At 62.5% G+C, this 26287-nt stretch overlaps 9 protein-coding genes across 9 annotated transcripts; 4 read left to right on the top strand and 5 right to left on the bottom strand.

The window, feature by feature from the left end:
- Positions 1-495: 495 nt before the first annotated feature.
- Positions 496-2328, top strand: LSCM1_03308 (uncharacterized protein; the record flags this gene model as incomplete). The annotated part of the gene is made up of 1 exon (XM_067320853.1): positions 496-2328. The coding sequence occupies one exon, from the start codon at positions 496-498 to the stop codon at positions 2326-2328; it is 1833 nt and encodes a 610-aa protein (XP_067177463.1).
- A 522-nt stretch (positions 2329-2850) lies between these two features.
- Positions 2851-3216, top strand: LSCM1_03307 (uncharacterized protein; the record flags this gene model as incomplete). Its single annotated transcript, XM_067320852.1, has 1 exon — positions 2851-3216. One exon carries the CDS (start codon positions 2851-2853, stop codon positions 3214-3216), a length of 366 nt encoding a protein of 121 aa, XP_067177462.1.
- Positions 3217-3924: 708 nt separating this feature from the next.
- On the top strand, positions 3925-4797 carry LSCM1_03306 (uncharacterized protein; the record flags this gene model as incomplete). The annotated part of the gene is made up of 1 exon (XM_067320851.1): positions 3925-4797. One exon carries the CDS (start codon positions 3925-3927, stop codon positions 4795-4797), a length of 873 nt encoding a protein of 290 aa, XP_067177461.1.
- A 678-nt stretch (positions 4798-5475) lies between these two features.
- Positions 5476-6702, top strand: LSCM1_03305 (uncharacterized protein; the record flags this gene model as incomplete). Its single annotated transcript, XM_067320850.1, has 1 exon — positions 5476-6702. One exon carries the CDS (start codon positions 5476-5478, stop codon positions 6700-6702), a length of 1227 nt encoding a protein of 408 aa, XP_067177460.1.
- Positions 6703-7426: 724 nt separating this feature from the next.
- On the bottom strand, positions 7427-8605 carry LSCM1_03304 (uncharacterized protein; the record flags this gene model as incomplete). Its single annotated transcript, XM_067320849.1, has 1 exon — positions 7427-8605. One exon carries the CDS (start codon positions 8603-8605, stop codon positions 7427-7429), a length of 1179 nt encoding a protein of 392 aa, XP_067177459.1.
- A 585-nt stretch (positions 8606-9190) lies between these two features.
- LSCM1_03303 (uncharacterized protein) lies at positions 9191-10444 on the bottom strand (the record flags this gene model as incomplete). The annotated part of the gene is made up of 1 exon (XM_067320848.1): positions 9191-10444. One exon carries the CDS (start codon positions 10442-10444, stop codon positions 9191-9193), a length of 1254 nt encoding a protein of 417 aa, XP_067177458.1.
- Positions 10445-16536: 6092 nt separating this feature from the next.
- LSCM1_03301 (uncharacterized protein) lies at positions 16537-18177 on the bottom strand (the record flags this gene model as incomplete). The annotated part of the gene is made up of 1 exon (XM_067320847.1): positions 16537-18177. One exon carries the CDS (start codon positions 18175-18177, stop codon positions 16537-16539), a length of 1641 nt encoding a protein of 546 aa, XP_067177457.1.
- A 1189-nt stretch (positions 18178-19366) lies between these two features.
- On the bottom strand, positions 19367-22153 carry LSCM1_03300 (uncharacterized protein; the record flags this gene model as incomplete). The annotated part of the gene is made up of 1 exon (XM_067320846.1): positions 19367-22153. One exon carries the CDS (start codon positions 22151-22153, stop codon positions 19367-19369), a length of 2787 nt encoding a protein of 928 aa, XP_067177456.1.
- Positions 22154-23445: 1292 nt separating this feature from the next.
- On the bottom strand, positions 23446-24960 carry LSCM1_03299 (uncharacterized protein; the record flags this gene model as incomplete). The annotated part of the gene is made up of 1 exon (XM_067320845.1): positions 23446-24960. The coding sequence occupies one exon, from the start codon at positions 24958-24960 to the stop codon at positions 23446-23448; it is 1515 nt and encodes a 504-aa protein (XP_067177455.1).
- Positions 24961-26287: the final 1327 nt, after the last annotated feature.

The following is a 26287-nucleotide window of genomic DNA, read 5'->3' as shown; positions in this document are numbered from 1 at the left end:
CCACGGACTTCTCTGTAGTCTTATTTCTCTTTGGCGCCTGTCTTCGATTGCAGCCGTTGCGGCCATACAACGCCCCTGCACGGCACAGCTGATTGCCTCCATTGCTTCCCATTGCCTTCACCTCCCCCCTGGAGCTGAGGCCCACAACCCACCCCTGCGGCTCGTGTTTTCTTCTCGGGCAAACAGAAAGGAGCGGTGCGGGGGTGTGGCGCAGGATTCTCCCGCTCACCCGGATACCCTCGTTGCTTCGGTTGGCGCTGCTGCTCCGCTGGGCACACCTGATGGGCTGTCCATAATCGTCACTTCTCTTTCCTCTCGAGCCCTTTTTACACGTGAGCAAGCGCCAGATATTTTGAGCCACGCCAGCCCTCCTCCTCCCTCCGAAACAACACTGAAGACGGCGCGCGTGTCTGCTCCACTGCCCTTTGCGTAATCGTCCTTCACGTGGCCATCCCCCCCCTCCCACCCACCCCCGATACGGGGCGCCTTCCCGTCATGCTCACAAGGAGCCGCCTTCTTCGGCTCTCGACAACAAGCCCGAAGGCCACCACTAAGGACATCGCAAAGCGACCTGCTTCGGCGCCCTCCGTTCCAACTGTCTCGCCAGCTGTGGTGCGCTCTCTCTACCGTAGCCTTTTCCGGGAGGTCAGCCGCCTTGACAAGGAGCCGGTGCTGAAAGTGCTGTTTCCGTGCAACAACGAACTTCAGTCGGTACTTGGCGTTTCTGGGCCGCTGCACGTCCCGGGCTGCCAGCAGTACACGGATGTGCTGCGCAACGTCTTCAGAGACGCCACGCGCGTCCCGAAGATTAATTTGGCCTTCGACACGCTCAATCGGTTGCGCGCTCACTACGAGAACGTCAAGGCGAAACTCCCGATAATAGACAAAGACCGTGAGCGCCTGCTGTCATCTCTGCGAAGCTCTGCCGTAGCGGAGCGGCGAAAGGGCCTATTTCGCGCGCAGCCCGTCAGACCAACCCCGGGGGCAGGCCCTAGGTACGTTCAGGCGGCTCCCGGCGTTCCGACTCGCGTGGTGCTGCGCGAAGCCCGGCACAGTCTTGACCTCAGTGAGGGTACGCTGCTACTGGCCCACCCGCTCTCCTCGGCGCACGTGGACCGGCGTGTGATGCTCATCACAGAGTGCACTCCCATTCTGACGAGCGCCGTTGTGTTGGATCTGCGGTTCACGTACCCGCTGTCGCGCGGCAATTCAATGTTCCCGGAGGCGTTTTGGGGTCACGACGTATACGATGGTGGCTTCAGTCAGATCGGCTTCACGATGCCCCCAACAGCTCAGATCTCTGTGCTGCACACGCTGGAATCGCAGGACACCGTCGCCAGCAGCAGCGAGCCGCCCTCGGGTGAATCCTCGGTGATGGGCTGGCTGAAGTGGAAGGGGATACCGAGCACCACTGGCGCGGCCACTACCCCTGCGGTACCCGCGTCGGCACGTAGGTGCTCGCCCGAGGCTATTACAACGCATGGGCTCTTCTGCCGCCCACTCATCCCTGGCGGGGTGCTGGACGACGGCGCTCGTGAGCCAACGCTCTACATCTCCAAAGCGGAGGCCCTCCCGTACCTCGCAAAGCTTGTCGAAGGGCAGCCGCGCTCCTCGCTGCGCGTTTACTGGGGGAACATGCGCTGGACAACTAACCAACTCGAGGCAGAGGTGGCGAACGGGCACTGGATGGCGGTAAAGACGTCGCCCAGCTTCTTCCGCGCGTACGCGCTGTCTGCCACGGGCGACGACGCCGCCGAGCGCTTCCCAACGGCGGCGCAGCTCGCGGAGGCGAGGCAGCTGCGCGAGAAGCGCTATGGGGCGGACATCACCCCTCCTCAGGTGTTCCCGCCAGACCAGATCATGCGCCGTCGCGAGTGTCTGTGGGACGAAATCATGTTCGCCCTTGGCGGTGAGTACGCAGCACTGGTCGGATGCTCCAATCCCTTCTCAGACAGCCCGCGGTGGTCATCGCTGCAAATTTTGGCCCCGCACATGTCGCCGCTCCCCCTTTCCACTGAGGCGGGCGAGACGGCGGTAGCGGCAGAGACGGGCACCCCTGCTGCTGCTTCCGCCACCGCCGCCGCCGCCGCCGATGAGGCGATGGCCAGCGAAGTTGTCTTGGACGAGGACGCAGACGAGGGCGATGACCACGACGGCGAGGACGAGCTTGACGAGGCCATCTTCGTGCCCCACACCACGGATATTCTGGAGCATCAAATGAGTGATGCGGCGCCTCAGGAAGGTGTGAAAGACCTGTCGCCTTCAGCCCCTCGGCCTCCTAAGAAGGGCAACGACAACCACAAGGACGGTGACGGCAGCGCCCCTTAAGCTCGCGCCTCCCATGCCTGTGTAGATGCGTTGGTGTGTGTGTTTGCGTAAGTGCATGTCCGATTGGAGGAGTCCCTTTCCTTTATATCCTCTGCATACTCCGGCGTTTACACGCACTCAGAGAGAGCGGAAGAGGCGCGATGCACGTGCAGCGTACACTCGGAGCGCAGCTGTACTACATTGCTAGTGCGTCGGCCGGAAAGTACCCATGCACGAGGGCCCTCTGCGCTGCACGTTAGTGCCGTCCGTCTGTCTCAGCACCACTGTTGCCTTGGTGTGCAGGAGCGCACCCCTCGTGCACAAGCCGTGGCGCCGATCCTCTGCAAACGTTTCGCAAGCATTGCGCCCGTCACCTCTTCGTGTAGCAGACGATGCTCGCTGCTATGCCTTCCCGTGCGAATTCTTCGAGCCTCCCATCCCCTCCCTCCCTCTCTCCCTGCGCACCCTCTCTCTCTGCGCACCCTCTCTCTCTCTCACGCAGTCGGGCACATTCTTGCACTGCTGCCGCCACAAAATTGTGGCATGGCAAACATGAACGTCACAAGGGAGAAGGTAACGGTCAATTTCAACACGTCACGCTTCGGCGTAAAGGTGGCTGATGGAAGTTTTGACCCTGGCACGACCATCGGCGAAGTCCACGCTAGGTTGCGCAAGAAGCTCGTCAAGGCAAAGGCGGTGACGGCACCAGCGGTCAGTGGAGGATCGGAGGGGGCGGCATCGATCAGCACCAGTGGCTGCGGCGCTACCTTCGTTTTTCTGCGTAACGGCACCGAGGCCTTCATCCCTGCACCGGAGCAAACCTTGCAGACTCTGCTAGACATGTACGCCACAGCCCCGGAGGCGCGCAAGCTCTACGTCACGATCGATCCTGAGGTTTTCAGCGGGTGATCGCAGCGTGCCCGCGGCGGCACTCAGCACATCATTTTGCTCCGCGGTCCGCTGCCCTCGCCTCTCGCTTGTCCTCTTGCATGTTCGTGGGCGTACGAGCCGCCACCAGGATCGGCCGACAGTGCGTGCGCTCCGCGTTGCTGCCGAGCAGAGGGCACCGCTTCACCTCCTTACACGGCAAATGTGTGCACCCCACACCACGGTGCGTGTCGCCTCTCTACCCTCACTCGCAGTTTCGCTTGCTTAACAGTGCTGCTGCCGCCCGCCCGCCCCCCTCCCTCCTCCCCGCTCGGTGGTGGTACCTCAGTGAAGGTCATATCAGCAACCTCCCTCCCCCTGAAGAATAGCTGCCACAGCAGCAGCGCTGCTTGGACTGGTGGAAAGGGAGGTTCCCACCCTCTTTCTGTTTGGTGCCTTCCTGCAGAATGCGTCTCTCTCGGTGTCAGTGGCAGTCGCCATTCTTCTCCGCTTCTGTGCCCACTCATCGCTTGCGCTCTTCCGCACTGGGGTGGGGGGAGGGCGAGCAGAGAGAGAGATGCTTAGGAGCACACATGCACACTCCCTCTTCCTTTACCCTTCTGCCTTATGACTCCGTCACCGTTGCCCATCCAGAAGCGCCGTGTATGCTTGCGTGTGCAGGCCCCCGTATGTGTCTGTGCGCGCGCATCGTTCACCCTCCTCGCCTCCCCGCAGTAGCGTCGGCAAGGCATGCGAGCTGCGTCTCGCCGGTTACTGCGAGCACCGGCAGGGACCGCAGCGGTGGCGGCAGCAAATTCGTTGCTGTCGATGCGGAGTGCCCCGTCGTTTGTTCATCCACCTGCAGAGGAAGCCATTGGCAAAGACGTCAAAGCCACGCCGGCAAACTGGGTGCCGGTGTACGTGCTGCCGGAGGTGATAACGGAGCAAGAGGAGCGGGCGCTTCTGGACTTCTCGGAGCCGTGGTTTCAGCGGCTGAGCTACAACGATGGCCACGTCGACGGCCTCATCCACCACTACAAGGAGTTCTACCGCTCGTACGCTGCCATCACACAGGCGGCAAAGACGGGCAACGATGCTGGGCTGAACATGCCCCGCGCCAACCTCGAGGTCGACCTCCCACTCGTCTCCGGGGCACTCACTCGAGTTCACGCCATTGCACAGGCCTACGTGCCGCGCATTCCCATTGACGATCGCATACACTTTTTGCGGCTGGCGGGGAGCGGCTTCATTCGAGCCCATGCCGACGAGAGCCGCAACTCGGCCGGCATTGTCGCCGGGCTGTGTCTGAACGCTGGCCGCGTCATGACACTCACGCACCCGCAGTTTCCTGGCGAGCGAATCGAGCTGATGCTGGCGCCGCGCTGCTTTTACATTATGATTGGGCGAGCCCGATATGACTGGGAGCACAGTGTCGACTGGGTCAGCGATGATGATGAGCACATTCGCCGTATTCAGAAAAGTCTTGCGGTGGAGGGGACGCCCGTACGCTTCGACGGTGCAGAGACGCCGTATCGCCGGTTCGACCGCACCGCGATTATCTTCAGGGGTGTGTCGCCCATGACTCTGCTGGCCGGTCGCATGAGGCAGAGGGAGGGAGAGTGAGAGAAGGCGATCGCCCAAGGTTGCGGCGTGGGCCCTCGAGGATCCCATCGGCACCTGTTCCGCTCACTCGCACGCGCGTCATCGTCTTGCTCCTTCCCCTTCTCTGTCTGTCTGTCCGCGTGTGTGTGTGTGTGTGTGTGTGTATGTGTGTGTGTATGCGCGAACTTGCCTTTTTTCCCTGGCCAGCGTCTCCAAAAAAAATTGCAATGAAGAGAAAAGGCCCACGCGTGTGCGTGGGTGTGTCGCCCCCTGCACCCTCAGTGCACTTCATAGCCCCTGGGTGAGCTGCCCAGGGCCCATATGCTTCTCCCGACACTCAGACACACAAGCACTTGTGAGTATCTGCGTGCGCACTCCTCCGCCTGTCACTGCTCCTTGTCAACGAGCGCCATCGCCACCACCCCTCTCACCCGCGTCGGGATGTCGACCACAGCAGCGCCATCAGTTTCCTCGTGAGCTGCGTGTGTTTTGAACCCTTACCAGCCGTTCACAGCCTCCTCCGTCCCAGCCCCCTTCGCACACGGCGGAGCAGAGCAAGCCTGGTTGGTCGCCGTCGTCACTGGGCTAGCGCCTGTGTGTACGTGCGTGTCCACGAGCCCTCGAGCAACTCATTTGTTGGCGCGCGCTTGCTCTGTGAGTTGTGTACGCCTCCCTCCCTTATCCGTTAAGCACGCCAGCATGGCTGCAGAAGTGGTGCCGATCGGCATTCCACCGCAGGAGCGTGCGCGACTTTGCGCGTTGGCGGCGGCAGATGTCTGCCAGCGGTCCGTCGCTCACGTGGATGCGGCGGCGCGATGCGCAGCGCGGTATGCCACCGCCGCCCCTTATATCCGTGCTTTGTACGTGCTCCGTGCGGGCTCCGTGGTAGCGGAGCGCGTCGCCGTTGCGTTGGGATGTGAATGCGGCCCCTACCTGCGAGAGACGCTGCGAGCCACCGTTGCGGACATCGAGGCGCCGGCCGTCGCCTGCTGGCTTACCGTGACGCTGGAGGACACCTGCATCCTGCAGCACGCCGTGTTTGCCATCTCCTCTGAGTCGAAGGTGCCGCTGAAGATGGCACCACCATTCCACGAAAAGCAAGATCGCACAGCGTGCCCGGCTGGTGCGCGGCGCTGGTCCTCGTTGCGGGCACATGCACAGAGGTGTGCCGCAGACGGTGACAGCGTATACACGTCGGGCGACGAAACACTTGCGGCCGAGGTGCCTCCACCGCCAGGAGCGGCGGAGGCAAGCCCACCACCGCCGCCGCAGCACGCACCATCGGCCGCCATGCAGCCTTTGCAACCGCGCACACCGCTGCTGACCCAAAACACATATGAGAAGATGCAGAAGAACCAGGTAGACGCAGGGTGCAATCCAGCCAGCAGTGCCCGCCGCTCCTCGCACGCCGCACAGCCGCCGGAGGAAGACGCCGCGCGACCGCATCTGTCCCTGTTCAATGCCGGGGCAGCGCCTCGCCTTGGCGGCCCGGGCAGCGGCGCTTCCGCTCCCTCACCCCCCTCCTTCGCCGCGGCGCTCGCTCGACCTGACTCCGGGCAACGGTCCTACCACACACAGCCCGAGCCCGCGTCCCACCAATCACGGAGCCAGTCCGCTGAGCATTCGTTGCGTCAGTCAGGCGCCGTATCATCCATCACCATTTCGCAGAACTGCGGCCATCTCCGGGCGCCACGACCGAGCGCCGATGAGCTCATGAACGGCCGTCTGTGCACGGACTTGGTCGTGCCGAATGACGGGCGGCAGTGGAGTGATTGGGCCTTCCGTACGTGTTACTCCCCACGCCGCGAGGAGCTTTGGGAAATTGCCGATGCCGTCATGACACACAACTACCACTGCCACATGATCGAGGGTGGTGGCGAGTCGCCGTCCAACACGAGCAGGCGCCTGCGCGACAACGAGTACTGAAGCGCAGCGTCGCCCAATCGTCTTCCTCCGCATCTCTGCCTGCAGAGCTTCGGTGCCCCCTTTTGGGGGGGAGTGGGGGAGCGGTGACGGGTGCCGCCGTTACACTGTTGAATCAGGTGTTTCTTTTCATTGCTCCCCCGTTCATGGAGACCGCACGTCGTCCTTCTTTGCTTTCTCTCCTTCCAACGGGGGGAAGGGTGTGCCTCGCGCCTCCCGTGTCGACCCCCCCGTCTCGTTCCTGTACGCCCGCGTGAAAAATCCATCTTTGCTTCGGCACGCCCCTCGCGCCAGCGCCAACCCCGCCACGCGCCCGTGGGCGGGGCGGTTCTTGGAAGGCGGCGCCCGCCCTCCTGAGAAGCCCCTTGGCGCTGCGCCGAAAGAAAATGGCAAGAAAAGGCGACCCCACTCAGCCCCCCCCCAACCCCCATCCTTAGGGCCAGCGCCCATGCGCTGGCCGCCAAGCCGAGGCCGCCCGTGGGCGCGGGCCCCCCCTTGGGGCGGGGCGTTTTCCGATACCGGGGAATGGACGGCCGTGGAGATGCGGGGAGGCTAAGGGTTTTGGGGGCAACTGAGAGGTGCGAGGCGGCTGGGCCGGGGGGGGGTTCGGCCGGGGCCGGCTGCGCTTTGCTGTTTTTTTTTTCGGGAAGCAACGGGAACGAAGGCGACCCACAGGCCCGCCAGCAGCACAGGGGTGGGAAAGACACTCGTCATGAAAAAGGATATATCAATACGCCGGCGGACCCCGGGTGCGTGGCTGGTGCGGATTCGTGAAGGACCGGCTCTTCGCCGGTCGCATCGGGATGTACTTGGAGTGAAAGAGGCTCTGCTGCCGCCGCCGTGCCACCTGCACCGAGGACAGGTTTGCCCGCCGCAAGCCGGTCAGTTCGAAAGGCCGGTCAGACGCGTGCAGCTTGCGCACCATGCTGAAGATGACAAAAAGGAAGAGCACCGCAACGTTGGGAGTCACCATCGTCCATGTCTTGCCTATCGACGCCAACAAGACCTGCCCTGGCTGCACGCGCGTCTTGCAGATCCCCTCCGAGTTCACGTAGTAGCCGGGCGCGCATGACGCGCAGTTGGCCCCGGCGTAGAAGCCATGCGTGCGGTTCTCGAAACAGCTGCACATGACGTCACGAGTAGAGCTGCTCGAGGACTCTTCGGGGCTCATCGTGCAGCATCCGTGGCCGCTGCAGTCTACTTGTGGGTCGCATAACGGTTGCGTGAGCCCGCGGTGGCAACTCTTTGGGCCCGTCGTGTTGATAGAGAATGTCCCTCCACTGCAGGTCATGCAGGAGTAGAGAAGGCTTCCGTTGCTATGGTGGGTGCAGGTGCTCGACTGTTGGCTTTCGCAGAGGTACGGGGGTATCTCAGAGCAGTCATTGGGGCACAAGCCGGTGATGGGCATGCAAGTCACGCCGTCGGGGTAGCCTGTAAAAACACTATCCCAGTAGCACATGTCCGTCTGCGACCCGGAGGAGGAGAGCGAGGACGGCGTCTCGGAGGACATCTCCGAGTTGTACGACGACGAGGAGGATTCCATGGGCGACAAAGACGACCACATGGAGCTCGACGAAGCAACACTGAGGAACGGCTGCTGCTCGCTCCTGCGCATCGAGTAAACATTGCGGTAGACTACCAACGACGAGACGCCGTTGCACAAGCATGTGAACCACTCTACGGTCCAGTGGCCACCTGTGAGGACACCCCCCGAGTTGCCAAGCCACTTGTTGCACCACGTCGGTAAGGCCTCTAGAGTGTCGGGGCACGGCGCCGATCCTGTGAGCGCCGCCGCGGGCGCGCCTCCGTGCACCATTAGCAGCACCACCAGCGCCAGAACAGTGTGGAAGAGAGGGTGATGATGGCGCGCCCTTCGCCTTCGCGCAGGCTGCGATCGCGACGGCATCTGAGGCCCGAATAGCACCGCTGAAGGCGGGGGTGAAGGGAGAAAGGAGCAAAGCGTGTATAAATGGGCGTGCAGGGTAGACAGCAGGGCCGCTGCTCGCGCTGACGTGTGCGATGCTGTTGCGCGGCACACTCGCCGTGGACAGGCAGCCTGGAAGAAGGAGAGAGAGCAGAAAGGGAGAAGCTAGAGTATGTCTGTAATCGTGTGGTGAGGCTTGAACAATTCGCTGAAGCCGCGCCAATGCCGTGGATGGTGGGTTGCGGAAAGCGCGACGGTCGACTCGCAGCTCTTCCGCCCAACGTTGGGGGGGAATCGTGTAGTCGAGACGCCAAGTGGAGCAGAAACGTCACGTGTCCACGGCGTCCGAGGGTGTTGAGTGGCGATGAAGAGAGCACGCGCACGCGCGCCGCCCTTCCCCCGCCCTTCACCGCTATTCTTTACTTTCTTTTTTGTTTACGCACTTTGACGGCGTGTGCAGCGGTGCCCCTCGGCCCATTTCTGGGCTCTTGGCAGCGGCAGGAAGGGGAGGGGGGTCGCTGCCGTTCGCCCTGCAGAGGCGCCGCGTTACACGCACTGACACGGCGTCTAAGCGAGCACGAGGCCACGGCTGCCCACCACCGCGCACATGCGAATCAACGTGGTGAGAAGGACCAACGCGCCCATTTGATGAGACACGGCGACGGGGACGTTCACCGCCGACATCACCGTCCACATCCCAAGACTCACCTGGAGCAGCAAAGCCGCGTTCACCAGCATGAGGCTGCGGAGTACAGACGGCGGAATGAAGCCGCGCCGCCGTGACGCAGCCACGTTCAGTCCCGCGATCGTCAGAAAGGTCACGCCGGCCATGACGCGGTGGGTCGTCTGCACCATCGAGTGGTTTTCAAAGAAGTTACGCCACGTTGGCTCGAGGGCGAAGAGATGGTCCGTAGGCGGGAAGACGCCACCGGCCATCCACGGGAAGTCGTCGTTGTACAGAAGCCCCGCATCGAGCCCAGCCACGAAGGCGCCTGAAATGGCCGTCACGAACATCATGGCGAAGGACAGCCGTAGCCACAGCTGCACCTTGGCCATGCGAGGGAAGGGTGTCAGGACGGGCAACTTCAGCCCGAAGCCCATGCGCAGCATGAAGGAATAGATGGTGAAGGCCAGAAGGAGGTGGGCGGCGAGGCGGTAGGCGGACACGGTCGCCTTCCGGCGTTCCTCTAGTAGTTTCTTGTCCAGCCCGCTGGTGACCATGTACCACCCCATGAACCCCTGCGCACAGCCCAGGCCCAGGATGCCAACAAGGCCAGCCAGGAACCTGCCGTTGCCCTTGAAGTAGCCGCGACCGGCATAGTAGATGAGGGGGCCGCCAAAGATGAGGCCGAGACTGCGCGCGAGCACGCGGTGCGCCCACTCCCAGAAGAAGATGAACTGAAACTCCTTCAGCGTCATCTTTGGCTTTTGTTTGAACTCGGGGAACTCTTTGTAATGGCGGAACTCCGCGTCCCACTCCTCGTCGGTCAGCGGCGGGCGCACCCCGCTAATGGGCTTCCACTCCACCAACGAGAGCCCGCTCTCCGTCAGGCGAGTCACCCCGCCCAGCCAGACAACGCCGCCCACACATGCGGCGCTGATGTACAGCCAGTGGGCAACGGACCGGTTCTGTCGTGGAGCTACCCAGGGCTTGGTGCTAGTGGCACCAGCCGCCTTGTCGGCAGCGGAAGGGTAGGTCTTGGTGGCTGCGAAGCGAGCAGGGCACCGCTGAGCCCAGCACGTGCGGAGCAGCAACGGCAGTCGACGAGCCGAAATGGGTGCCGCCGCGTCGATGGCGTGGCGGGCAGTGAAGCGTTGCATATTGGCGAAGGCCCAGTAAAGAGAAAAGTCTGAGGGAACGGTAAAGCGATAGAAGGGCGTGTGCGCACCGTACGGAACCGCTAAGGTGTGAGAGGGGAGAGGTGAGCGACCCCCCTCTCTGCCCCTTGAAGTGGGATCAAGGTGCTAATGCTTTCACCCGTGCGTGTGCGTGAGTGCGCGCGCGCCGATACCCAAGCAGGCCACGGGAGCCATGAACATGGGTGTGTTTGTGTGTAAGAGAGTGTGACGGCGAGTGCAGGGCACAAGCAGAGAGAGAGAGGAGGGATAGAGGAGAGGGGGTTAACAGAAGTGCCCGGGCACAATTCTGTGGCGTTGGCGCACCGAGGCAGCCGCATGCACCGCAGGGACTTGAATGGTCAAGAGAGCGGGGAAATACGCGCATGCGCGCACACAGCTGCACACGTAAGCGTGGCTGGGACGACCCCATCAGCAAAGCACCTGACTCGATGCCGATCGTGTATGGGTGCCAGCCCTAGACCAGCCTCGGTCACGACACTTTACAGGCGCACATTGCACTAAGTCATCATACGCATATCCCCACAGGACGCGCAACAGATGGAGAGGGGCGAAGAGTGTCAGCAAGAGACGCACACACACACACACAGAGACAGGCCAGGAGGCGTACGCGAAGGCGAGAAAAGGGCACCGGAGAGCAGCAAAGAGGTCCGCATCGCCACTGTCACCACCGAGTGGGGCGCCTACCGATGGAGATGCACTGACATACGCACACAGATTTCACAGGCGCACACTGAAGACACGCACGCACGCACACATACATGCATGCATGCCGGCATGTTCGTCCTCGCCAGCGCCACCATCGCCCCTCGTTCTCTAATCACAAGAAGTACTCGGGTGGGGGCTGCTTTGCGAGATGACCGCGCACGTCAGCGGTGGCCGCGGTAAAGTACACAACGTTTCTGTCCGCCTTGGAGTGCTCGCCCACTTCAAGGATGGAAGCAATGTTGCCGCACCGGTAGCAGTAGTTTGGGGCGGACCACACCGTGCAGCAGCTGTCATCGAACATCGACTTGTACCCCTCCAGCACCAGCTGGTGCGCACGCGCAATCAAAGTAAGGCCGTTGCGGTGATTGAAGCTCTTGGCGACATCGCCGCCAAAGACGAAGCCTGCGCCACGCTGGCTGACGCTCCACCCCTCGATGTCCTCAGGGTCCGACCAAAGCAGGTCGCTCATGGGGCCCTCGTGTGGCACCTCCTGTTTTCGGTCCAGCACACGCACTTCGTCGAGTGTGCCGATCTGCGGGCTGAGGCCGCCGTGGACACAGAAGATGTCCTCCTCGACTACGGCGCCCAGCGGCATGTAGTCGAACAGCTCCGTGCACAATCGCCACACGTTCGCACCGCCATACTTGCGGTAGCACTCATCGTAGAATCCGTACACCTGTGTAATCTGGCGCGACTCGTGATTACCGCGCAACAGCGTAATGCGATCGGGAAAGCGGGCCTTGAGTAGCAGCAGCAATAGCAGCGTCTCCACACTGTGGTAGCCGCGGTCGACGTAGTCGCCCATGAACACGTACGAAGTGTCCGGCACTCGGCCACCCTTGTTGAAGAGCTCCAACAAGTCGTAGAACTGCCCATGGATGTCGCCGCAGAGTGTGACGGGAGCGTAGATGGTCTCTATGTTTCCCTCTTCTAGCATGAGGTCCTTGCAGCGACTGCAAAGCTGCACCACCTGCTCCTCCGTGAGCAGCTTCCCCTCGTACATCGCCTCCAGTTGCTGATTCAGGTCGCTCGACATGGTTCGCCTTTATAGCAGAGCAGGAGGAAGGACGTGAGTATGTACTGATGTGGGTAGGCGCGTGTGGGTGCGTGCAACTCGCCAGGCAACCCCTCCGTGTGTCCTCAAGCCCAGGGTGTGCCGATGAGAAGGATGGATGCCAATCGGGATATGTGTATGCGTCTGTGCTCGGCTGGTGGAAGCGAAGGAGACGGCGGCGCAGGCGGCTCCCAAGCAAGACACACATGAACTGTCGTCGTCTACGTATCTGAGTCCCTCACGCAGACGGACGACTACACAACGACCTGGTAATGCTAGGAAAGGTCCCAAGTGACAGCGGGCATGCAGATGTGAGGCGATAAGACCCGTGATGAGTGGGAGAGGCACGGTGGTGAGCGGCGAGGGGGTAGGGCAGGGGGGAAGGGGTGTGACGACATGGGAAGACTGTGTGACAGTGGTGTCAGCAGCGTCGCGCTGATTTCTCCCTCCTCCCCTCCTCGGAGTAACGCAGACCAGGAGTAGCACTGCACAATGCGGGGGGAGAGAGAGAAGCCGCCTGTGTTGCGTGCAAGCCTGTACGCGTGGACGAGGCTCCTTCGCGCCGGGTCGCGCCCCTCTAGACTGCTAAGAGGGATCACAGCGCGAAACAATTGCGCTCACGCCTATGGTGCCCGTGATTCAAAGTGGATATGCGCGCGGCGGAGCGCCTTGGTATGCCCACCTTGCGCTCACCCGCGCGCGCACACGCAGAAACGCATCGTTCGCTGTGAAATCAGCGAAGGGCGAAGAGTAATAACAATAATATATCGAAACACTGGCGAAAATCAGAGAAGTCTGCGCACACGCGCACACGCCTCCGCTGGGCAGCAAGAGACGAGTCAGGGCGAGGTCGGGAGGTGAAAGGGAGGAGCGGCAGCCGCATCGGTCAGTACACGCCTTGTGAATGCGCTGTTGTGTCATGGCGCCGCTTCCTCAGTTTCGTCGCTTACCTGTGTTTCTGCTCCTCGCCACCACTACCATCCCGCGACGCAGCTGTTCTGGGAGCAACACAAGCCCCAAGCGACAGGCTCCCACCGCATTGAGAAATAAACGGAAGTCGCATTGCGCACGTTGTGCGCGTATAATATAGCCGCCGCCGCCTGTGTGTGTGTGTGTGTGTGTGTGACCAGCGCTATAGAATATGCGACACCGCTTTTACGCTGGCTTGTGTGGTTCTATGTGTGTTTGAAGCCTGTGCTCGAGCTAAGCACACACATACACAGGCATGTCTGCAGAATAGAGAAGCAAGCACACAAGAGAGGGGGGAGAGCGAAGGAATGCTGCGCGCCGGTGCTGCTTGCCAGCAGCACGTGCTACGCAGGCCGAAACAGTATCGAGGTGCTGTTCACGCAGTGCCGCTCATTCGGCGGTGGATTGTGGAAGCGCTCATTGCGGAAGATATGACCAAGGTGGCTGTTGCAGGCATTGCACACAATCTCGACCCGGCGGCCGTCCTTGTCGGGCTGCTCGCGCACCTGCTTAGCGATGCAGTCATAAAATCCTGGCCAGCCGCAGCCACAGGCAAACTTCATGGAGGACAGGTAAAGCGGTGTCTTGCACGCAGCACACAGGTACACCCCCTCAGCGAAGAGGTCGTCATACTTACCACCCACCGGGTCGGTCCCCTTCTCCCGCAGAATGTTGTACTGCTGTGGGGTTAAGACCTTCCTCCATTCATCATCGCCGACATCTTTCGAGCCATCCCTCTCGTGCGGCCCGGCACAGTTCGTCAGTCGCGTGGTCATACCGAAGCGAACTTGTCGGCGTGGAGGCAGAGTACCGGCAGCGAGGGCGTCAACACAGTTGGGTAAGCGAAGCCAACAAGACGAGGTCCTCACGTCCACAAACGCCGCGCGGAGGCTTCGCACCAACGCACGGCCGCGGTGGCTTTTAGGCGCCACAAATGCTGCCTGCACAAATTGCGCCACTTTTTTTTTGCGGGGACACGTGCTCGACTGCAGAGGGGGGGAAGGGAAGGGAAGGGCCGCCTGCCGAGAAGTGACGGCGGTGCCGCTGAGCAGCGTGTGAGCGGCCACGGCACAGCGAATGCCTACACAGGGGCTGATGAGGCGACGACTACGCGGCGGACAGAGGGTTGGGGGTCCGTGGAGAGAAACGGTGCTTCGCGTAAGTGGCGAAACAGAAACGATTCCAACGCACGCCTCACCAAAAGCACACAAGCCGAAGGGAAATGGGACGCTGAGTATCGCACGAAGCTATGCGCCAATAGTGTGGCTAGGCAGATGTGACGAGAGCACAGAGCTGAAGGCAGACAAACGTGTGCAACGAGAAAGCAACAGAGAAATTCTTGAGAGAGTCAAGCACATGCCAACACAAGCACAACGAAAGCGCGTGCCTCGAGAAGAACGGCCCGCGAGTGCGGCCGACCCCATCATCTTACCAACAAAAACAGGAGCTGGCCACGCGGGACGCCCATACTCCCGAGAGGTGATGAGGCAGCATCTCTCATCAGTCCCCAGCATTCAATCTTGCTTGCCTCTCTGTCCATCACCCAGACGCAGCGTGTCGCCTAAGAACCAAGACGACTCTCTTAGGGCGTAACAAAATAATTAAAACAGTTTCACCCATCAGTTACACACAACCTACCCGCACCCCGACAGACCCACCGCCACAAAATGCTGCCGCAGAAAGCTGCCACCGACAGGAGACAACGAGCGACCTATCGTCCGCATGGTAAGTCGCTATGTACCCTGAGAGCAGCACAACGCGCCCATACATACATAATGCCACACGGCCATGCCGCCGCGACGAGCGAAAGAGAGCGGCGGGAAAGAGCAGAGGGGGAGAGGGGAGGGGGGGCCGCTGAGGAAGGCTACAGGTTCGCACATACACATATATATATACATGCACACACCACGACGGGAAGAAAAGACGGAAACGAAGAACCAAAGAAGGAATAGCGAGCACGCGTGCGGTGTCTGTCCCTCTCTCTCGGGAACAGCGGATATGCACACATGCGTGTGCCTGTGCGGTGCTTAACGGCCGCCGGGGGACTTGGGCACTCGACACAGCGAACGAGCCATGCACGCACGCACACACAGTAAGAGAGAGACACACAAACGCGTGGCAGGCATCTCACCATCTAACGCGACGGTGCCACTCTCTGCCGCCCCCACCACTCACCACCCTTCTTTACCTCTTCAGAACCTCAACGGGAGAGAGGGGAGGGGGGCGGCAATGCCGCATATAGGGGAGGGATAAGCAGAGAACAGAAAGACTCAGGAACATACATACGAGCTCACGAGAGGTGTGGGGAGGCACTCGAGGCGGCAGCCTAACGTGCCAGGGCTCAGAGGGCGAGTGAGGAAAGATGGGAGACGGGAGTCGGGAGGGCAGGAAGCGGTGGCCGGGGGGACAGAGCACCACAGCGCATGCTGCACCACACACACAGGCACACACACCGAGACGTTTGCGGGGCGGGCTCGACCTCAACACCACAAGGCGGTGGCAGCAGCGGGGACTGAGCAAGCAGCCTCTCCGCAACTCCCCGCCATCCCGTCCTCTCAGCTCAAAGCAGCACCGAAACAAAAGACGGCCGCCGGGATAGCGGTGCGAGACGGAAGCTGAAGGACTGGAGGGGGGCAGGGGAGCCGCAGGGGAGCCGGCACGGCACAGAGGGGGCGACGGCGAGCGAACCAGGAAGCAGGAGATGAGGGCCAGCGCGCACGAGGGCGCAACGCGTCCCCGTGCTATGTGTCCGCGCTGCTGACGCTGCTCCATCGCACGTGGGCCGCTCACGCTCCTCGCGTGTGTGCCGGTGCGTGATGGTCTGCCTGCGCGTGCACACACGCGGAGATGGCAGCCAGCGGCCCAGTTCCCGCTCCACCCGGCGCTCACACGCGCGACGCAGGGCGCACAGAAAACGGAGGGAAGAGGGGGATTAGCGTGAGGGGGTTGGGGCTCCACAAGGGCGTTGCGTACTTGCACACCCTCGCGAGCGCCCGCCGCGCACTCATCTTAAGGCTGGCCCGCAGCCGCAGCGGGGTGACGGGGCAACAGGGGAAGAGGGTAGCGACTGCGGAGAGCAGCGCGTGCACCGACGCACACGCACGCAAGCACTCCGGCGCCGCACACCATCAGCGTCACTCCACGCATGCGCGGGACTTATGGATCAACAAGGAAGGAATATTATGTGTCGCGCCACCGCTAGCAGGCGGCAGGGAAAAGAGGGAGGGAGGGGGTGTGGGGGCGTGGGGAGGCCGCCCACAGTCGACGCAGCGCTGCGCAGGCCGCCAGCGGAGGTGCCGGTGCACGGGAACGGGCCACTACGGCCCTACGCGCTCTCATGCAGCGGCTCGCTTGGCGCCACGCACTTGCCGCAGCACTCCACGTCGCGCGCACTGCCAGCGCCGCGGCGCCGCAGCAGCACCAGGATCAGCGTCGCCGCCAGGGCAAGGAGTGAGCCGACGCAGAACGTCGCAATCGCGATGCCGGCGGCAGAGGCCTTGGACACCCCAGGCATCTGCACCGTCACAGGCACAGTGATCTTGTCGCTGCCCGAGGCCAGGCACGAGGCGGACGCGCACGTGCAGCGCTGCTCCGACGCGGACAAAACGTAGCCGGGCGCGCACGCATGTGCGGGGCACGCTGCGCGGTACAGCAGGCACGACTCGGACAGCGCCACGGTTACGGTCTGCTCCGCCGCAGGCGTCGGGCAGTTCAGCACATCAGACGTCGCCGCGTCCAGCAGGCACATCCCGCGCGGGTCCCTAGCGGCCGTCCACGTGACGTAGCGTCGGAAGTCCTCCAGTAGGCACAGGTTGCTCTCCGCAAAGTAGTTCGTCCCGTCGCTGCGCCGGCACTGCAGCTTCCACTCCGCGTCCCACGAGAAGGTGAAGCCCGTTTCAGGAGTCTGGGCTGGCCCCCCGCGCAGCACGCGCACGCCGTACTCACCGCTGCCCGCGTGCTTCACAAGCTCGAGCACAAACGTCTGCGCGTAGGTAGGCTGCATCGCGTAGTCGCTGCTGTCGCCGAGCGTTCCCCACACGGCCGCCAGAGTGATGTCGTGGCCGCTGTAGTGCATCACCTTGTACGTGTTGCGGCCAGCGATAAAGTCGTCGATGTTTGTCATCACCTGCTGCAGAAACGGCTGCCCGCGCCCGCCTTGCTGCACGCAGAAGGTGTTATGGTGGTCGTAGTACCATATCCCGCGGCCCCACTCCGCCATAATCGCATGCAGGCCACTGTACCACTCGGCAGCAAGACCCTGCAGCTTGCCCACAGACCGCTTGGCGGCGGCGATGTCGAACAGCGTAAGAACGCAGCTCAGGCGCGCTGTGTAGTCGGAGCAAAGGCCCTCACTCCACAACTCCGCGCCGATGTCCCTGAGTACTGTCCAGTTGGGAAAGTAGCGGTCAATCACGGGGTTCATGCGCGCCTGCTGAGCGGCGCCAGCGTGTGTCACATACAGCGAAACCCACGGCTGCGAGAATGTGTTCAGCATTGTGTCCTGGGGCATCAGCACGGTGTGGATGGCGGGGATCAGCCGGCGTGACCTCGGGAACATCCCAGCCAGGAACAGCTGCGCGCTCTGCAGCGTGCGGTGCACATCCGTGGAGCGCGACGCCACAACGCTGAGGTCGTAGTCCGGGAGCGGCAGGAACGGTGTTTCCACCACAGCATCGTCCATATTGTAGCGATGGCGCAGGAATCTGCCCACGTTCCGCATCATGGCCTCGCCCTCGGGGTTCAGCTCGCCGCATGGCGTCTCGCCGCAGATGTCCGTTGTATTGTAGGATACGCTCGCCGAGCGCGAGCCGTGGCGGTGCAGCACTTGCACCTGCTGCAGCACCCACACCACGATGCCCTGCGAGGGGGCAGGCAGACACGCAATAGCCAGCAGCGCCGTCGTGGCCATCAGAGCGCACGTCCGGCGCACCCTGCGCGGCAGCAGCGAGCACAACACGCCAGGCATCGGCGGTCACGCGACAAAGGGGGGAGCGAGGGAGTGGCGAGGACGGAACAGCGTCGCTGGCGGAGAGACCGACGGGGCGGGCAGCACGGCAGAGGGCTGGTGGAAGGAGGGAAGTGGTCGCCTTCTCTGCGCACACGCACGTGCGTGTGCATGAAGTCGGAGGCAGAGAGGAGGAGGAGGAGGAGGGGGGGGACGGAGGGCAGAATGGTGTGCGGCGGGGCAGAGGGAGGGGAAGATGCGGAGAGCACCGGGGAGGTGAGAGGGAAGGAAGAGCGGGAGGGCGACAGCAACGCCTGTTCTTCGGTGCTGGAAAGTGGACCACGCAAGTCAGTGGCACGTTGGTGACCGGCGTCAACGCCTTCGAATCGAGGTGATGAAGGGGGGCAGGAAGGGAAAAAGAGGGCAGTCGCGTTGTGCGCCGGCTGCTGGCGCCCCGCGCTCACTGGAACGCGCGCCCAAGTCGCACACGGAAGCCCGTCGAGTCGGCAGGCTCGGCTGCCGTCTCCCGCGGCAGACGTCTCTCCTGTACCCCCCCTGTGCCTCCTCCTCCTCCTCTCCCTCGCCCATTCAGCGCTCGTGCTCGCTGCACGCCAATGCGCCTGCAGGAGGCGCAGATATGCGCACTCTGGAGCTTATGCGAAGGAGTGCGTGTGTACACAGTGCGGCTTTTTCTATAGTCTATTAGTGCAGTTGACAGAACGGTCGGAGTAGTGAAGAATCGTGGGACATCAAGACAGCTAGTCGTCGTGCCTTATTCGATAGAAGAGGGTACGCATGAAGAGAGTGAGGAGCGGCCAGAGCGCCTAGGAGCGGGTGTTGATCACAGCGGGCAGGGAGGCGTTCAAGAAGGGGTGTGGGTCCCTGAAAATGAGGAGGATATGTGTGAATTGAGGGCTGTCGCCGCCTCAAGTGGGAGCAGCGCTCGCGTCGTCGTTGGGCAAATGGAAACGCGCGTGGAGGTCGAGGCGGAGAAGAGGGTCAAGCATCGCCTCGACAGTTCCTGAGGGTCAGATGAATGAGGGGAGCGGGGGCGGTAGGGTCGTCGGAGTCAGCCGTCGCACCGGGAGTTCATGGGGAAAGATTAGGGCGCGTGCGCCCTGGCGGGGGGGGGTGCCGTTGGTGTTTCATCTTCGTGTTCCGCCCTCTTCTCTTGAAGCCTTCCCCTCTCTCTTCCTTGGATGCTGCCTGCCTACCGCCTCTTCGGGGACGCACGCTTTAGCGGCTTCCTGAGCTGCCTGCGCGGCGGCAATGGCGGTGGTGGAACCTCCTCCTCCTCAACTCCGCTGTCATCCTCCTCGAAAGCCTCCGCCTCTTCTTCCAAGCTCTCGGCGTACTCCTCATCGGCATTTACTTCAGCATTGCGGCGGCGGCTCCGCCAAGAGGGTCCTGCATCCCAAGAGTCATGCTGAAAAGACCGCATGGCGCCACCCTTCCTTGGTGCTGCTAAGCGGGTCTGCTTCGCCGCTGCCTTGCCGCGTCGCTTTGCGGCAGCAGCAGATACGGCATCGGCATCTCCTGCATCGGCTTCGCTGTCGCCCTTCTCAGTACCGTCACTGTCATCCTCAGGGACAGCGCTGTCGTGATGGTCATCCAACTCCGCTTGAGCTCGACCCTTCTTTGACGCGGCACGACCCGGCCGCTGTTTGCGGCTGCCGGCTCCAATGCCGCCTGAGGAAAGCTCGCTAGCGCTCTTGCCAGATCTCTTTCCTGCTACAGTTACATGGGCCTGCGCCTTGCGGGCGGTGGCCGCTGCATTGGACTTGGTCGGCGCCCGCTCCTCCTCCTCCTCCACCTCCCCTTCGTCTTCCTCCGCCGTGTCCTCTGCGCCTTCGTCCTCTGCAGCGGCCGCAGGGTCATCTCCTAATGCATCTGATTCCTTCGCTTCCCTCCCAAATCCTGCAAGGTAACGCCTGTGTACTGTCTGTGCGTGTTTACCAGATAAGGACGGCTTAGCAGTGGTGACTGCGACGGTGGCGTGGCCCTTAGACACCGCAGTCACTGCCGCGCCGCGCCTCCGCCTCTTGGCGGATGCCGTCATCGCAGCCTCCTCCTGTTCTGCAGCCTCATCGGCGTCATTCGCAGCCGTCGCCTCTGCCGCTTCCTCGTCCTCCAACTCCTCCTCTTCAGCTACGGCTGCCGACTTCTCATCATAATCGTCATCGTCAGCCTCGACTGCGGGAGTGGCTGCTCGTGTACTTCTCTTGACCAGGCGACGAGTCGCCGGCCGACGGTGGTCCTCTGGATCGCCCACATCGTCGGTCGCGACTGCCTCGCTGCTTTCTGTAGGCTCAGTCACACCAGCGGCTCTGCCTAGTGCGACCGCTGCGGCGGGCCCCTTGCCTGCTGTGAAGGCTCGCCCTTCTCGAATAGCACTCGACTTGGGCCCCAGTCTCGGCCGCGCAGCCAAGTGAGCTGCGGATGCCGCCACCACCTCGGCGACGCTGTCTGGGGTCTCCAGAGGGCTAGTGCGCGCTCGTGCCCTCGTGGCGGGGCTGCCGGCGGGTGTCGGCGTGGTGGTCGTTGGAACAACGCGTGCGTTGTCGCCATACTTGCGGCGCGGGTAGAGCTCCTGCAGCCTCTTCTCGTGCTTTGACGAGCGCCACCACGCGTCAGTGTCGCCGGGGCCGGCAGAATCGTCACAGACGCCATGGGCAGTCGCCGCCGCCGCCGGCGCTGGACGGCGAATCACCCGCTTCGCCACTGGGTGGTGATCCTCCTCGTCAGGCACCTCCTCAGACGTCTGCTCACCCTCCGCTCGCGCTCGTGCCGCATTTGTTGGAGCGCCTCGATTGGCGTCCGGCGTGGCTGCCCTGGAAGCTTCACTACCCGTCGCGGCGGACTGTGATGGGTGCGTGGCGCCTGTTGACGACTGCTCAGCAGCCCCACCAATCACGCCGCTGCTGGATGGGAGGGCCTGCACTTGCGCTTCCACAGAGCGCACACCACTCTCCACGAGCGGTCTGTCAGGTTCGGACATCAGCAGCTTTGTAAAGTCATTTCGGCCCCCACGCTTGGCAAGCACGAAGGCCTCCCCCAGGCTCAATCCGTCTTCCTGCGCGCCTGGCAGGCCCTTCAACATGTCATAGAGGGTGATGCCAGCCATGGTAGCCCCCGTCAGCGCCTCCATCTCCACACCTCCTTTGCTCTCCGTAGCGACGGTGCAGAAGCAGTAGATAACGCTGTACTCGGGCCGACGCTGCTGCGGGCCAGGCTCCGAAGTTCGGCGACGCAGCACCACCCGATGCGGCATCTGCGCCGGCCGCGGTGGATGAAGCACTTGGCGCCGACGAAAGGTAAAGGAGCAGCGTTGGATCGGTGTCGGGTAGCAGAAAGGGACGAGTGAGCTCACTTGCTTGACGGCGTTGGTGCCGGCCACAACGGCGGTGGCGAACAGCGGGCCCTTCTTGCTGGTGTAGTACTCCTCCACGATGGAGACGGACGGCACCGCCGGCCCGCCTCCTCCGCCGAAAACGACGGACGGCGACGGTGTGGCAGGGGTCAAGATGTGCTTCATGCCTTGTAGGTATACATTAGTCGTGGGAGGCACAACGACAGTCGCAACAGCCGTGGCCAGGCGATAGAGAGGGCGGCGAGCAGAGGCAGAGGATGAGGCAGCAGAGTCCGCAGATACGCCGCTGAAGCCATCATGCGTCGTCAGAGGCACTGCAGCATCGCTGTCGCGGGCTTCTGCAGCGGCCGTTGTTTCAATAGCCATCGCGGTAGTGCTGTCGCCATTCGCGCCCCGGCCGCCCCCACCACCGCCTTTGCCGCGGGCAGCGGACAATGAGGCAGAGGCCCCAGAGGCTTTGGCGTGTACGCCCTTGCGCGCTGCGGTGCGCGTAGCGCTGCTCTGCCGTGCGGCGCCTGCAACACTACTTCCGCCGCTGCCGGATCTACGCAGCGGGCGCCGCAGCACAAGTCGGCGCGGCGTCGGGCCCTTGGTTTTCGCTAGGTGCAGCAGGCAGCGATGAAACATGTTGCCGTGCGCGCTGGTGGGGTGACGCTACGGTCTCCCTGTGCAACAATGAGAGAGGTACGAGTGGCGCGAAAGGGCGTGCCGTCGGCGGTGGCCGCCCGCTGTCCTCCGCGGATCGGCAGAAGGACGGTGAAACGAGCGGAAGAGAGAAAGGGAGAGACTCAAAAAAAAACAGGGAAGATATGGGGCATACGCGGATGTGGTGGCACCCGAGGCGTGAGGGCAAGGATGAGCACACTGAGGAAGGTGAATCTATGTTCTCTATCTCTGAAAGAAGCACCTCGCGCACACTCTATGTTGGCGTTGGGATGCCACAGGATGGACCCGCAACGCTGCCGTGGACGGAGAAGGGGGGAGGGGGGGACAGGTAGGCGCTCGTGAAGAAAGAAATAGAGCGAGGGGGTGCTTGTCTTTGTCACAGCACAGACGGTCAACAAAATAGAATGCGTGCTGTCGTGCCTCGATCGGAAATGGGTGCGCACATACACACTGACACAGCCATTTGCCGTATTTGCCCCTCCAAAAAAAAACGCACTCACCCGCGCTTTCCCTCTCGGTACTCGCCAGGCACGCACGCTTCGACTAGTCGGAGGACGTCACACCACAGCGACGTTCCTGAAGCGCAGAGAAGGTGGCGGAGAAGAAAGGAGGCAACACGTGAAGGGGAGAGGTTGACGAGGCGGCAAAGAGAGTGAGAGTGAGAAGGCGCCGGAAGGGATTCACGCGCACGCGTGCATACGTTTGCCCGTTGATGGGGATGCAGGTGGTGGGCGGCGGAGGGGAGACAGAGAGAGAGGCCAATCTCAGCGGCACATGCCAAGGTGCACCCATGCCGCGCAACGCGCCTGAGAACGGGCGCTACTGCGAAGAAACTGAGCACGTCGACAGAGCAAAGTGTGTCAAGCGGTACTGACGGCCTCTTTATTCTCTGTACGTATGCGCGTGTGCATCTACATCCAATCCTGAAGAAGTGCCTCTTCAGCATCAAAGACACCACAGCAAAGAATGAGGACGCCCTCGTCGAGCCCACGCCGCGGAAACACGTCGCTGCCGAGGAGGCGCGGGGCAATGGAGGGCGGCAAAGGAGTACCGGGCGAGGATGGCTGGTCGCTTTCTTCGTTCCCCAGCCCTGCCTCCCCTCCCCTCACACGCATACACGCATACACACACACACACACACACATGCACACATGCACACACTCCTCTCTCTCGGTGTGTGTATATTCGTCTATCTGTAGAGTGAGCGCACCCGTGCACGGCGGCTTGGCCACTTCGTTTCCAAGCTCACTTCCTTAACCGGTCCACTGCAGCGAATCATCACCGGCACCTTTGCACGTCGCCGTGAGCAGTCGAAGTGCTTCCTCATGAACGAAGCTGGCGCTCTCTGCGGAGCGCTGCGTGGGCAGGTTCGTCGCAGCGCCACGCATATCCTCATTGTCGTCACCGCCCTCGGCGGGTATCAGGGCACGGCATGGCAGATATGGGGCAGACAACGCCGCCGGAACGAATGCATCGCACGCGCGTCGCTCCTCGTCCTCCATCTCTGTTGGTAGGTGCTGGCCGCATGTCACCGCGCTCATCCGGCGGCGCTCAAGCCGTTCGGCAGAGAGGCACAGAATAGGACTGATGTCGTCCAGTGTTTGGAGCGGGTAGATGATGCTGCTGTCGACTGCATTGCGGAGGAGCACGTTGCAGCGAGCAGGAGACAGCAGAGCAGTGTTGCTAGACGTCGACACAAGGGGAGTCAGCCCATCCCCCTCCTCCTCCTCAAGCATGGTTGGAGCAGAGGTCAGTACCTGCCAAGATGGTGTGGCGTGCTCTCTGTCAAGCAAACTAGCTGGACGGCACGCACGCGCGTGAATATGCTGTGATGGCGGCAACGGCGCGGCAGGCAAGCACAGGAGCTTCTTTGACACCGGAGTGAGGAAGCCGCAGGCGCGGACACGATCCTCGGAAGGGTACGCAAGAAGAGCGGGCTCGGCATCGGAGCCAGCGCTGCCGCCACCGCCACCGCAGATTGCACCCTCACCGCTTCGCACACGTACGTCTCCCTCCTCCACAGGGGAAATAGGCCGCTCAGGCAACGGCCTGGTAGCGCGGAACGCACCGGTGGGGCCATCAACAGCGGCCCCCTCCACACGCTGCCGCTTCGCTTGCGGCGATGAAGACGGAGGGGCAGCTCGGCCACCTCCATCCTCAAAATCGCTGTCTCTGAGAAGCCGCTTGGCGTCTCGTGCAGGCTGCGTCGAGACCTCTGTTTGGGCGCTCGCACCACTGCGGGCGGGCTCAAAGAGCCATTGGGCCCCACCGACTACTGTTTCCATGGGTAGAAGGATGCCGAAGCTGGCGTCGCTGCGGTCGCTGCTGGATGAGCGCGAGCACGGGGGGTCGTCCGTCAACAGCGGTTGACCCTCTCGCTTGGTAACGCCACTCATTGCACCGAGTAGCGACTCTAAAGAGGGGAGGTGCTGGACGCCGCCGCTTCTGCCGCTGTGGATACGATGCGGGCCAGCTGTTCGCCAGCTGCACAATGGCGTTGGCTCCAGCGGCGCGTGGGCCTGTGGGGCGGCGACAGCCACCCTGCACAGTGTTGCAGTTGCCGCATCCGGCGGCGCATCTGTGATCGATAGCAGCCCTTGCGGGGCTGGTGGAGTGGCAAGACGGTTGGTGATCTCAGCCCCGAAGAGGCGCAGCGGAGGGCTTTGCGAGGCCGGAGAGCGGCAGCGCAGCCGAGTCGGTGTGGGGGGAGCACCACGCGACGGCCCTCGTGGCGGATATGATCCGCTTCTGCGCCGCGGCCTCGGCATCGCAGCCCGCGTGTACTGCTGAGGGAAGGGAAGGGAAGGCAGTCGGATGTGTGGGAAATGGCAGACGGAGCCCCGACACGCGGGCGGCGCCGCTCACAGCCTATCAGGGCGGCGAGGCCGGTAAGGGTGCGCCCGCGCGCCCCTTTACAAGCGTGGGCGTCTTCGCCTTGAAGATGGGGAGCTGGCCCGCTCGTCGGTCAATCTGCAATGGAAGGACACCAAAACGTAGGAGGACGTGTGAGGCCACGGAACGGCGGCGGTTGTATCGATGGTGGCATCGGTGACGCAACGAGCGCTGTTGGTGTATGCCCTCCTGCCTCTGTATCTGTGCGTATGCGCTGGTGTGTCCAGCTGGAAGACAGCACAACGTATGAGAAGTTGAGGAAGGGTGCGGATACATGCAAAGGTCGTGGTCGTGGTCGTACGGAGAGAGAGACGACGCCAATACGTGGTGGTGGTGATGATGCCCGCCACTGAGTGGAGCGAAGACGGAGAGAGCCGCGCGTGAAGGGGGAGAAGGTTTGGGGTCACAAGGTCGATGAAGAGGCCAGGCCTTCGTGTCACCTAAAACGTAATCAGGCGGTGCTGCAAGTGCGCCTGTCTCCGCACATCTCGCACGGTGCCCTGTGAATGCCCACACACACACATCCTCCCGCACTTTACCACTCCCATCACGGAACGTCTTGCAGCGTTGGTGCACCGCCCCTCAGCCCCCCTCCCCCGTGGGGATCGAAGCGCCCCAATGGACCTCAGCTTCTCAGCTGTTCGTTTTCTTCTGCGTGCCTCCGCCGCCTTTTTCGTTGAGCACCCCAAACGCCCTTCGCCTCCCCTCACGTGCGAGAGAGGCGCGCCGTGGCCGCCACCACCACAGCGGGGAGGCCTGGCCCAACGCGCATGCCAAAGAGACAGAGCACACCGCGCCTTATTCACTAGACCCATACAAACCTTTTTCTACCGCCATCATGACCACCGCTGCCTCAACGCTCCCGGGCAACAAAGGGGGGAGACGATACAGGCGACGGAGACACCCCGGCCACGCGCCCCCTCTGCCCCCCACCTCCGCTTCGCTCCCTCTCTCTTTCCTTCCATCACACGATTCAGCATAGCAGGCGCAGATGGCACGTCTGCACACGCAGAAAGAAGCCCAACGTCTGAGAAGGGAGAAAGAGAGGCGGAGAGAGGGGACGAGCAGAGGACAGAGGCACCGACAGCTCTGTAGATGTCCTCTGTCCTCTCGCTGAAACTCATCGACGGCTTCTATACTACTCCGAACTCAGTGGAGCGCACCATCCCCACACCGCACGCTTCCGCCGCTCTGATATGGCAC

The sequence above is a fragment of the Leishmania martiniquensis genome, chromosome 28, assembly GCF_017916325.1.
Source record: "Leishmania martiniquensis isolate LSCM1 chromosome 28, whole genome shotgun sequence".
NCBI lineage: Eukaryota > Euglenozoa > Kinetoplastea > Trypanosomatida > Trypanosomatidae > Leishmania > Leishmania martiniquensis.
This window is presented reverse-complemented; position numbering and strand designations above follow the sequence as displayed.